Genomic DNA, 13,369 nt, shown 5'->3' with positions numbered 1-13,369 from the left:
CCAGCCACCCACAGCAGCAAAGGTACCTTCACTTTGTGCCCCTCTTCACTCTTCAGATGGGAGAAGGTGTGAGGGCAGCGAGACAATGTCATGCAGCACCTCCTGGCCCTGGGCAACACTGACAGGGAAGACTCTGAGGGGGACACAAGGAATGAGGATGAAGTTTTGAAGGAAGTAGAGGTGGGACGGGTGAACTTTTGTGAAGGAGAGGAAAAGCAAGTAACTGACTGGAGATGCGGATCAATGAAGCAAAGGAGTGGGTCGATGCAAGCTTGTTCCCACACGCTCATTACTCCAGGCACTGTATCCACGAGTTTCTGCTCCTCACCTGTTAAGTAGGGGTGCCTGATTCTTCCCACCCCCCATTGGCATATCATAAGGTTACTGGTTCTCCAAGTTGTGATACTTTGGTAAAAATGGGCCACATACAGAAAGAAGTATGAGAAAGTTTCTTGCCTACACTTCCTATCCCACGCTGAGTTTCCTTTGATTATCACAAGTCTGCATGGCCTATGTTGCTATAGTACCCTCAACACACGTGCCAGATACAGATATAGATCAGCAGACACAACTCCAGCTTCTGCCCCAAGAGTACGAATTCCTGAAACTTGTAGTTAACAGGTAATCTGCCTCAAAAATGACATTCCTATTACCTCATCTTCTCTAAGGCAGAAACTCCCTGAGTGGCCTTTAGCCAGTAGTGCTTTCAGGCCCATGAGCAATGTTAATCACTTGAACAAGAAAAGTTTTTGCATCAGAATTTCTGGCTCTCAGTACTTCAAAGAGCACCCCAGGAAAAAAAAAAAAAAAAAAAAAAAAAAAGAGAGAGAGAGAGACAAAAAAAAGCGCCTGCAAAGTCTCCAGAGATGCATTTGGGAGAGATATGGCAAGTTCAGAGCCCTGACACAACTGAAAACTGAGCCAGGGAAGCTGAACGCTTGACTTCCTACCTGGGGCCAGATTCTTCCCTGGTCCAAGCTCACTGATTACAGAGGGGATTTGCCCAGTCGTTATTTTTCTCAGGACAGCCATAAACACGCAGAACTGGAAAAGGTTCAGCCTGAAAGAAAACTGCGGCAACCCACCCAAGTAGAAATTTGAGGATGCAAGTTTGGGAAGAGATTCAAGAACCAAAGCTGGCGATGATGCATTCCAAATCAGATACCATCTAAATACATAGGACTGCTTTCATTACACATCCACAGCAGCTACCAGACCCCCTCCTGGCTCCCTGAAAGCAGGAAATAACCAGTAATATACTATTTGATACCTCTTCTATTCAGTACTCTGGAAACCTTAAGCACAGGATGCTGAATGCAAGAACTCAACCAGTAAGTGGGGAGACCTGAGTGCAGAGCACGTTTCTTTCTAAATGGGACTTTCCTCTAAAGTCTCCCTTCTGGGAGGTGAGATGACGAAAGGATTCTCAGCATCAGACCATCATGGTAAGGCCAAGCAGACCGCGCTGACAGTTCTTTCCACACTATGAGAGGAAAACACATCACAAAGTGTCCCTAAAACACATCTTACTTAGAAGGACTTTGATAAACATCTGTTTCTGAAAACTGGCTTATAACAGTGATTTTATTGTGCAACACTGCTGAAACAAAAACACTTTGCTTTGGGACGGTTTATCCAAAATAGTAGTATTGTTCTTTTTCCTCTTCTTTTTCCAACTGCTATTGGATTCATAAGGGAGGTGTAGAGATCTGGGAGCAGAAAGAAAGGCAGGCATGCATTCATTCTTCACTGCATCACTCTGAATAAAAAAAAAATCATATTGAAACCAGAAATTCCAATATGAGCAGTACTAAAGGACTTCCAACAAAGTGAGGATCATTTTGTTTCCTTCGAATTTTGGCGTGGAGACTAACTGTCCCTTTTCAGCAGCTTTGCTCAGAGTTCAAAATGTTCTGCTGCCCAGCCAATGTGAAACAAAGCCTTTGTGACTTTTGATTGTAAGTGAATCAAAATGCTGCTTCTACACAAGGAGGCCCTTCGCATGAACAAGCGTGGTCGCCAACCAAAGAGACCAATCCCAGTTTTACAGCATCTGACTGGTGAGTTCCCGGAGCAGCGCAAAGAAATAACTGCAATATAGCAAAAGGCAGACCGACACTAGACAACAATGGCAGAGCCTAAATGTATCCAGAAAGAACATCTCTCCAATAGCCTTACTCCAAAAATACAGACCTCACTCTCTCCAGGTTGAGCAAAAACAGGCACCGCAGTATAATAAGTTATCCAGATCTCCTAAACTAGAGGAACATGCTTCAGCTCTGCTGAAAATTGTTAGTTCCAGCTGAAAAATGGAGGTATCTGTCATCCAAGTGACAGAGTTGAAGACAGCTGGCTACCTCCAGCTCTTGTTCCATACTGGCCACAGAGACAGGAGGGTTTAGCTACAGTCCGCACAAGGAGCAAGTTGGATCAGTGCATGCTCTGACCTTTGGATGCATCAAAGAAAGACGCATGCTCAGCTGCATTGGACATGGTTTGACTGCTGTGGGGAACATCACAGGTTCCAAGTTTTATTAATGAGGAAAACAATATGTGCTGTCAACTTTTGCTACATGAAGTTAACATGAAAACAAAGGCCGCTCCAGAGAACAAATGAAATTTACTGGATTAGTTTCTTGTTCCAGCTCTCTTGATAAATAGCACTGAACTCAACACCACATTGATTAGTTGGTTCAAGACAAACACTGATCCGATTGCCTTGGCAAGTATATATAGCACTACAAAAGCACAATCATCATGTCTATCCAAAGTAGCAAGGATACTTTCATTTCCCTTGCCTCTATCTTGCCCAGCCTAGACAGCATGTCTGCACTATTTAAACGCCCCATGTTAAATGCTTTCCCCTCCTCCTTCCCTTGCATTTTGCTGGTAGACACACTCAAGCCCCTGTTCTAGAGAAACGGAACTGAACTGTGCAATTGCTGCAGAGCCTCAGAAGGCCCCACGTTTCAGTGCAAGCTGACCCAGGTCATGGTTTTCTCCTAAACATTCAGTAGGGTTTTTCCGTCATCTCATCTACTACTTCAAGTACTTAATCTAGCATAACAGGCAGCTCTGCGTGAGAAACCGTTTTTGGAGAAACACTCCGCAATAAAGTCTCTCACTTTAAAGAGAGAATGGGTGGGGAATCACAGAAGATAGATGCGGCATCCCGGTAAGAGTGAGAAAGGCTAAAAAACACAGTACTCAATCATTGCTATGTGTTTGTCTTCACTTTGTTTCTGATCATCTCTAAAGATAATCAGAGAGAAAGGATCTTACATCACTTCATTTTGTGCTTTTACACTAAACACAACTCTTTAGCAACTTGGTTTAGAAGCAGTTTTGTCTCCTTTAGACTTTGTCCTTTTTCATTTTAAATGAAGCATTTTTGCAGAGCCACAAATTCTGTGAGAACTTCATAAAATTCTAGTTTCAGTGATTCTCCCAAGGTCTCTTTCCCTCCTCAGATCTATCTTTTGTTTGAACTAAATTATTGTTACCATAAGAAAAATCTGACCTAATAACTCATTCTTTACCCAATTACTTAGGTTTGTTTTCCTTCCTTTTGCTGTATTACGATACAATCATCACCAAAAATCAATTAGACGAATCTAGAATATACAGAAAAACATATTTATTTTTTTTTTTTAAATCTGATCAACAGCTTTACAAACATCTTTCTTGTTCTACCAGGGGATGTAATTTTTCTGACACACGCCACCACCATGTTGGTCTACCAGAACTGCCACTTCACAGAGCAGCAGGGAAGTCGTCTCAGTGCTGTGTCCCTTCTCTTAACACCACACTGACCACATCCTTCCAAAACTGGTGTGTGTGTAAAATGTTCACAGACAACAGTTGATTCTGCTACCTATATAACACACACCATTTAAATTAAGCCTGAATTGTATTTATTATCCTTTTTTGAGAAAATATTACACCAGCAAAGTTCATCTTTCAGTCACTTATTGTGTTTTCTTTTAGAAAATGATAGGGTGTTGCTTACGAATCAGTTTTTTGGTAGGCGTGTTAAAGGACGAAAAAGTATTGTTTTAGTTACGCCTTGCAGCAGATGAGAAGCAGAATACGGTTTCTTGTTTAAATGCAAGCTATGACTCATCCTGGGCAGAGATAAACTGAAACGCATACCCATTAAATAAAAAAAAACACAAACAATTTTCCAACATGAGGATTAATGACAGATAATAACTATAAATTAACTTTAATCTTTTATAAATCAAACAAAGCCCCTTATATAAATGTCACTGCAATCTCTTCAGATAAAAAAAAAAAAAAAAAAAGAAAAACCAAAACCCAAATCAAAGCAGAAAGAGAAGTCACTTAAATATTAACTGTAATATTTGGTACCAGATCAAACGGCTCCTTAGCAGAACCATAGGATTGTTCATTAAATATTTGAAGACTAAGAAAAGGAATGGAGTTTAAAACATTGCTTTAATTTTTAAATATATTTTCAGTTACTTTTCAACATCAAAGGGGGTACAAGATTCTTACCAAGTAAATCACACATTCAAAAAGGAGGAGGTGAGCATTTTGTTTTTCTACTGTTCTCTTGCTACTGCTTAAAAGAAACTGTGTAATTGTTGAATGGGTTAAAACAAAATTTAAGTGAACATAAGAAGCTGCTGTTCACAGATGAGAGGGGGAAAAAACAGAGTCAGAGACCTAATAGTGGACAATTTTGAAAATTATAGTGTGTGTCAATAATGGAGATAACAGTGAGATTCAAAAGGAATAATCTCAAATAATAGGGAAAATGAGCACCTGCCAGCCACAAAGCCATTAGCATCAGGGCTTTTATCTTTGCAACAGTTAAGTCTGTAGACACTGACAAACTTAATGACACAGCAAATAAAACACGGTGAAAATCTAACCAGGAAGCTATCCCCTTCACTCAGAAAACACTGCTGGTGTTTGAAAATAAATGCTTCCAGTATGAAACTCACTGTCCAAATCGCTGGTAACAAACACTGCAAACCCGGCAGATGTGCGTAGCCGGCCAGGCCATAGCATCTGCATTAAGGGACAGACAGTCCCAAACCAGAAGCAACGGGCTCCTGACCAAAGATCCCAGATACAGGAGTTTGCCTGTACAGACCACCCAATGCGATCAAATGTCTGCCCTTCCCAGAAGGATGAAAACCAAGGGCTTGTGAAACCATGTCTGAGAGAGAGACCTGGAATACAGTGCCTCAAGACTGGGAAGCCCTGGAGGAAAGACCTTGCTGAGGAGGCTGATGGTTAGGAGTCTTTAACCTGGAGCAGGTGGGGACTAGGGAGCGTAACTGAGACGGAAGGAAAGGAAGAGAGAGATATCACACCAACTGGGAATGAGAAGACAAATTCTGTAGCAATCAAACAGCTTGTCAATGTTTGGAAAAAGGTGACATAAGGGGAAGCACAGGTGACAGTACTCCTCTCACTAGTAACATACATAAAGTGCTGGACAGTAGTCAATCCTCATGATATCCCCACTCCAGGTAGTATTACTGTCTCCAGTTAAAGACAGGGAATCAAGGCAGAAACTTCCTCAACTCATACAGATACCTGGTATCAGGCATATCCTAAATCCATCATTACTGGCCACTCCTTAGCTGGACAGTATGTAACTCTAGCTGCTGAGATCTCACCCACAGAGAGTCTGAAGCTTCACTGCCTGACCCACAAGCCTGAGGGCAGAAAAAGATGGTCACGTATCCACACAAACTTGGCCAATGTTGAGAGGAGCAGGTTGGTATAGGGAGAGATGGAGATAACTCTGCTCTAATGCTGTACTGAGGGCAAGCAGCATTTGCAGTAACAATTAGATATGCAAATAACCACACCAAAATTAGTGATGGTTTACTGTTGTCATGGAGAAAAAAGCACCCTCCAATCTGGGTCAGACCCTAACACTGCATTTTCTTTCCCTCATTGGTAAATAAAACTGTAGAGAACACTGGAAAACCCAGAAGTCAACACTTCTCAACACAGCTCAACTTGGGAGTGGAAAGGTTGAGATTTGGGGAGCAATGTAACCCAAATAAAAAACCTCCCTGCTTCACCCCATAAAGGCAGAACCGTGACAGCTCTGTAGACCCTCAAAGCTACCAGGAGGTAGAAGCACAGCCTGTAAGAAATCACCCACCCCACGCAAAGGCCAAGCTGCTTCCCAGCACTGCTGCTAACAGGGGAGGCAGATGTGGGGGAAACCGAGGGCAACGTGATGCATGAAGTACTCAGCTCCGATTCCCTTGAAGCTAACATGGGAAGACCTTGTCTGAATGGAAATACACACTTGGCTCAAAGCCTCTGTGTATCTTTGGCCATCCTTATAGTCCCCCCATCCCTTGTTAAATGATGGCTGCTAAGTGGGAAGAGGAGGCAATCAACCTATTTAGACTCAGCTTTCCCACCCTGGGGGTTTGTTCATAGAAGCAGCTGGCCAGAGTGCTGCCTTTGTTCCAGCAGCCACAAAAAACACAGACACCCCCACCCCTGGCCCCAGCCCTCCTAAAATCCCACAGAAGAGCCAAGATAAGTTTATAAAGAGAACCCTGACACAACCTTAACTATAGCATCCTGAATGGAAGGCGATAATCTGATCTGTGTGTGAACCAGCTCCCCTTGTCTCACTGGTATTTATGTTACTTTAACTCCTGTTACAAAAAGGTTGAGTCATATAGCAGAGCTAGCCAAGTAACAAAACTTGCAAGGCTTGCTAAAATTTCAGATTCAAGGATAAACAGGTGCAATCCTAAAACAGGTTAGAAGAGAGAGTCTCCACAGGAACATGGGTAGCCAGATCTCGGAGCCTCTAGACAATGGTATTTTCTTCTGCGCGGCAGAGATTATCACAGCCCAGCAGAGGAGTGGGAGGGAGAGGGTGTAGAGCACAGGGCTCTGCCCTTCGGTTCATGGTAACACGTATTACCCAGGGCCCAAGAAACCTGATCCCGTAGCAACCTCATGTATGGAAAGTGCCCCAATCAGATTTCACTGTGTCAGGAGAAGAACAGTATTTACTCTGCATACAGATTAGTCACAAAACTGGGTCACTTCTTGCTTTTCAGAGAGAAAAAAAACACAACCAAAACTGAGGCTGCTTTTTCAAATTTTTTTGTGTCTTCCCCCCGACTTTTAAAATTATGTGATGCAGTGTGGTCATTCGCAGCTGTCTAAGCTGATCAAACGGCATCTGCACATGTAAGGTTAAAGCACATTACACTCACTAGGCTTGCATTTCTTAGAATTCAGCTCATTAGCTACTTACCGGTTCTTTTCTAGTTCGTTGTGCGTAGACCTGGAAGACAAACAAAAATTTGGATTAGCCACCTTTGACCTCTCAGCACCAAAGTTCAATCACTGCAAGCTGTACACATCCCCAGCGGCATACTGCTGTATAAAGCCAACCAACGACATACATTAAAATCTATAGCTGTAACTTCAGCCTCCCTGCCGACAAGAGATTCCTCCCCTCTTAAGTCTGTATTTAACCAATACGTGCAAAGCCACTACTCTTACTGGTGCTACAGAAAATGTTCCTTGGAGACTTAAATGCACACAAAATCTCAGAGAGGCAACGATTAGAATGGGGGACCAGAGTCAGCTATTTCCAGACTGCTTTTGGCTCTGCCACCAACTCAGTACAGGACTGCAGTTACGTTTCTTTGTGTTTTAGTTTCTCCATCCACCTTGTAAAAATATTGCTATCATCTGCTAACAGAGGAGCTCATGGAGTATTAATTCATGCATATCAAATACATGGAAACCTTCCAGCAGAATTGGCTCTGTAAGGACAGCCCCTGGAGCCCCTCAGTGGCCACATGCTAGATTTAGCAAACTTAGTAGAACTCCAGCCATGGCCAACACTTGGGCACAAAATGGGATGGCCAGTACTGCCATGTTTGCAAACATCAGCGGCACTAAGCAGCACTTTTAGGATGCCTGGAAACCCCCCAGGGATTGAAACAGCACTGCCACCGCACTAGACTGCAGCGAACCAAGTCACTCATAAAGCAGCACTGTGACCACTTGACAAAGGAGGGGGCTTTTTTCTTTATACCTGCCTGCCACGCCAAGCACGCTGCTAAGCTCTAACTTAGAGTTCGCAGCTTGAAAATGAGACCAAGTAGAAACAAAAGGGAAGCAGGCAAGTTCATTCTCCTGGTCTCTGTGATGACAGCATGAGTGGCAAAAAAAGCTTAAATCCTTTCAGGATTTCTAATCTAACGATGTTATTAGTAACCCAGGTAAGGGTGTTGAGGATTATTTAAAAAGGATAGCCATTTATCCAACATTTCTCTTTAACAGAAGGTCACCTTAAAATAAGAGTAAAAAGGAGCCCAGAGCTTAATAAAAAGGATCTATTTTCTGTAATTTGGCATCACATTTCTTCCGGAGCTCTGAGAAGATTATCCTCTATCCCCCATCTGGAGAATCCCACAGAGAATTCTACAATTAGGGAACTGAATGGAGGATGTGCTCCAAGGGAAACCCTGTCATAATTAAATGCTTCTCCAAAAAAAGGGAGGAGGAGTGCTTAACAGGTGTTAGAACCTCATTGAAGATGACAGATAAACGGTGGATGTCTGTGAAAAACAAGGTAAATGAGTCTTAGCTAGCCACGTCTGAGAGCTGCGGGTGGCCAGAGGAAAAACAAAACTTTACCGTATGCCTGTGCAAGGTACCCGGCACAGCAGGTTTTGGGATATCCTAAAGCACACTATGGCCAAACTCCTAAAGTGGAGGAAACTCCCAAAGCAAATCCTTCCCTCCCAAAGAGAGGGGATCCCTTAAATCTGGTTCCCAGGAATCAGACACATAAACGTAATATTTAGTTCAGAAAATCTCCCATATCAAACCCACATCCCCCATGGAGTCTAAACCAGCAAAATCCATTTGTCCAGGCAACTTGGATGCAAATTAACCCACCAGGGCTGAGCTGAGGCCCTTTAAAACCACTGCCCATATGTTCTTTGGAACATGCTTATTGTTCTTATTTACTGTACATTCCTGCAGGAGACTTGCACTCTTCTTGGCTATGACATTAGCAGTTATAAAGCCAGAGATATGCAATGGCTTGAATTCCTATATTATATTGAGCCAATTATCAAGGCCAGCACTGAAAGAACAAAGTTTGGCCCACTGCTGTGAACAAAATTAAAACAGCAGGTTCTCCCTACTCCTCTCACACAGGAGACTCTTTATTACCTATCTGCCTTCTGATGAAGAAGACAACTGAGAGGGGTCACAGGCTTTTCACCAAGTCAGGAAATTTATGCTGTGACTTTTAACCACATCGGTGGCAAGGCAAAAAAACAAACCCAAGCCTCCCCCACCCCCTAACACTTTCCCACTGAATTTGAATGCAAAAGAAAAAAATCTCAGCAATGCTGAATGAATTGTATGGGGATATTACTTCTCTTACCTTCCTATGCTTTGCTTAGTCGTACTGGGGACATTTGGAAAAGTTTTAATTTTTCCTTTCATCTAAATTTAGGGGAAAAAAAACAGTACCACTCCCCACTACCACCGTTCACTAACTCTTATTTTCTGTACCAGTTTCCTTTTGCTTGGATAACAGACACAGAAAAAACTCGCTCTCTCTTCTGTTCATAATTCATTTCATTTTCTGTAGCTCCTGATCTAGAGATTAATTTTCTCTCCTCGTCTTTGGACTGCACATGTTACTAAGATTTATTTGGAGTTAAACAAGGACAGTGCTATCAGTGAAGTGGAAAAAAGTACAGGAACCTCTATTGATACTACAGTCAGAAAAAAAATAGGTAGAGAAACAAATGTAACTGGACCTCTTTAACCAAGCTAGTCTCATCATCAACTGAGAACCTAGAGAGTATCATCAGACGGAAATCAAAACTCCATCCTTGTATGCCATAACCAGCTTTTTGACAGGTACAGTATGAACACCACAGCTGTAAACTGTTGCAGCATTCAGGGAACGTTTCACGGTTACTTATAGCACTCTGCATTTACAACAGCAAGGAACTGGTGCATTCAGCGTGATGTTGCTTCGCTGCTGTCGATAGCCAGTCACAGCCTGTGTCACCCACTGAAATAACGCCACTGTGTTGGGCATGGACCACAAACCAGAGAAGCTCACATCCCCATTGTCAGACGGACAGGGCAGGCAGGACCTTGCCCCTAACTACAAAGCTGAAACCACAGCCAAGCAGGTACAGACATGTTGAGAGAGGAAAACAAAAGCCCAAGCACACGTACCAGCACTGCTCAAAACCTCAGCTGCAATTTAAGAGTAGCTCAAGCACAAAGCATCTGCAGGTTTCTTATTTAAAAGTCAGGTTTCTATAGCAGTCAGTTCTTTAACAGTACATTTAAAACATCCAAACTGGTAACTACCCCTAAAAACTGAAGGAATGCTATATAAGAAGGAGGATCCTGCTGACTACACTTTGAAAACAGCTTGGGAAAACATCAAGAAAGTTTTAGAAGCTTAACATAAAGGACCCAAGCAAACAACAACAAAAAACAGCAGAGCAGTCCCCATTATGATTTTGAACAACAAAAAGCTGGAAGAGGAGAAACTGAAGTTTATCCCTCTTTACCCCAGATACCTGAAACTGGGAAGCAGTAATTGTCAGTCACTCTAATTTAAGGTCAGATGCAACAACCTTTTTGCACCAGTTACTATGATTCTGCTTGCAACCTTTCTATCCAACACGGTAACAACGTGTTGCTGAAACATTCAGCTACACTGAATTCCCCCAGTGAAGGAGACATTGTAAATAATTTATCACTTTATCCCATTTTCTTTATTTAAATAAAACCCCTCCTACCACGGCAGAGGCAGCCAAACCCGCCCTGAGCACAGGTAAGCCAACAAAACAAACTGTGTCAGGGAGGAACAAGCTCTAAAGAGCACCGAATTCATTTGTCATTGGGTTTTTTACTGTAATTAAAATCACAAAGCTGCCACATGACATTAAACACAGCTGACCTTTCTGGTTTACACATTTAATATTGATAAATAACCCAACAAATGCATTTGCAGCATATCTGCATTTTGGTTTGACTTCTTAGTGAGGTAACTATTTCCTAGTGGGAAGACACAGCACTCGAGAGTCCTTGTCCTATGTGATACACAGGTAGCATGTAGACCCAATGATCCTGTCATCTCCTTGTAACTGGTCATTCTCCTGTATCTCACACCAGGTCTGGGCTGCAGAGGAGCCCAGGACTCCAAGAGCTTCATGAGCATCACAACAGAGATACCAGCGGCCCAGGAGATGCTGCTGGCCATAACTACTGCCAGGTAAAGGGGGCGGGTAGAATGAAAATCACCTCTTCCAATACCTGTCCTTAATGCCCACACAGGGCCAGTGCTTATCCTCCAAATTCACTTACCACACTCTGCTTTAGCAAGAGATTAATCAGGAAAGCAATATTCCATCAGCTTGTGCAAACTAAGGCACAGTTACCCAAATCACGTTTAGTAAAACAGCAAGAACATCCATCCACAGACCAGGCCAACCACTTTCTGTCTTACTTCACTCAGATTCAGCCACCTCTGCTGCTTAAGCATCATCACACCACGTACAATCTCATTCTTCTTCATTTTACAGACCTTTCCCACCTCCCGGTTCTGTTGACACCCATTCATTTGGCCACCAAATTCCCCTGCAGGAAATGCCTTCTTCCACTCCCCAAGCCAAGATAACTACCCATAGGGAACCAGTGAGCTACATCACTGCTTTCTCTTTTATGCAAGCTCTTTCTCAGAAATTACTCCTATTGGAAACAGCCAAATGACAAAACAAATCAAATTAAAAGGAAGGGTGATTGACAACTTTGTTCAATTTTAAATCCACCTGTGTCCACCAAACAAAACTTAATGGCTGAAGAACCCCAGTGTTTTGCCAGGGTTTCAAGTAGCAGTGGATCAACACTGTAAGTAGTCTATGAAACCAACTCCACAAGCCATAGTCTGGGAAGCCTATGGAGAAGCTCCTCCAGTAGCAGCAGGGTGAGGCTACTAGCCCAATGGCAAAACTAATGGTAGCTGCACAAGAGTGGAATCTTCCTGTCCAGATGAAGATGCTCAAGGGTTAAGTTTCTAAGGGAGCTGTGAACCCACCTCACCTCTGGGAGGCCCAGGAGCCTGGCTCTTGGGAGAGCTGCACAGGATCCTCAGGAACACAACAGCTTACAGCAGTCAACACTGCCAAGAGCTCCCTGAAGAGGAGCAGGATGCAGCTGAACAGGAGATGGCATAGCTGTAACAGAAGTCCTTCTGCTGCCATCCTTATGCCCTTTGCAAGTACCAGCCTCAAGTCCAACAAGAGCCTCAGCTCAGCCATACATATCAGCAAATCTAACAAAACATTTCCTTCCAAGCAACACTAGAGACAAAAGCTATCTTAGCCATTACTATCCCATGATCCCCCTAACACTGCCTGGCCTTGAGGTCCAGAATAAATGCTTCTCCATGAGGAGCTGAAGTGAGGAGACAGAACAGACTGTTTCACCTTCTCACTGACGTCAATGGAGATGCACCAGATTAACCTGGCCCCAAACTCTGGCTAGTTTTTCTGTCGCTCTTAGATGGACGTGGTATCAGATTCCTCCCAAGGCTCTGATCAAAGCTGTTTTCCCAGGATCAAGCCAGACCCTTTCCAAAGTTCACATTCTCCGTCTCCAACAGAGAAGGGGACGCAGCCATACTGGCATCTGTTCGTGTTTATTCATTTTTGGAATAGGAGAAATGGCCCCACAGTCTTTCAGCTCAACAAGGGGAAAAGAGCTCCTTGGTGCAGTTCACAACTGCAGAAAGCCACCTACCCCTGGGTTTCTACAAAGTATCCTGAAAGCCTCCTGCAACACTCACTCAGAAACAACTTTAAAAGGTACACTGCACGCATCCTCTGAAGAAGTAAATGTCTTCAAAGGCACCTACAGTATTCTTACAGGCCCCCCTGGTTTGGAACCTGCTCCTCATAATCATTATTTCTGTTTTCAACATTTCAGAAATTAACTCTTCCCTAACACTTTTTATGCAGGGGGAAACACCACCAACACACAGAAATTCTAAATTATTTTCCCAAGGTCACACAAGAAGCCTGTGACAGAGCAGGGTACCCAACTTGGGTTCCCTGAACCCCAGGGTAAGGCATGCATCAGTGGGTTGCTGTTCTCAGGCACCCCAGAGAGACATCTAACATGGACATTTGTGCCACCTGATTCTTGCATCAAAGACAAAAAAAAAAATCTTACATAATCATTGTAAGCTGCAAGTGGGAAAAGGGAGGAAAAAAAGCACCCTAAACCACAAAACCAACAAACCAGCCCAAACCTAACCCAGTCCTCATGTCTTACCCACTGTCTGCCA

General features: G+C 43.2%; 1 protein-coding gene across 5 annotated transcripts in view; it reads right to left on the bottom strand.

Annotated features, from left to right (window-relative positions):
* The window catches only part of MXI1 (MAX interactor 1, dimerization protein), a 57,515-nt gene that overhangs the window by 22,606 nt on the left and 21,540 nt on the right, over positions 1-13,369 (bottom strand). For all 5 annotated transcript variants that reach the window (XR_008466875.1, XR_008466876.1, XM_054204584.1 and 2 more), the window contains exon 3: positions 7,277-7,306. Coding sequence is in view for 3 of the 5 variants with exons in the window: in XM_054204584.1 (XP_054060559.1) it covers positions 7,277-7,306 (30 nt within the window). In the remaining 2 variants the exon portion in view is untranslated. The remainder of the gene's footprint in view (positions 1-7,276; positions 7,307-13,369) is intronic.

Source organism: Rissa tridactyla, chromosome 6 (genome assembly GCF_028500815.1).
Source record: "Rissa tridactyla isolate bRisTri1 chromosome 6, bRisTri1.patW.cur.20221130, whole genome shotgun sequence".
Classification (NCBI taxonomy): Eukaryota; Metazoa; Chordata; class Aves; order Charadriiformes; family Laridae; genus Rissa; species Rissa tridactyla.
This window is presented reverse-complemented; position numbering and strand designations above follow the sequence as displayed.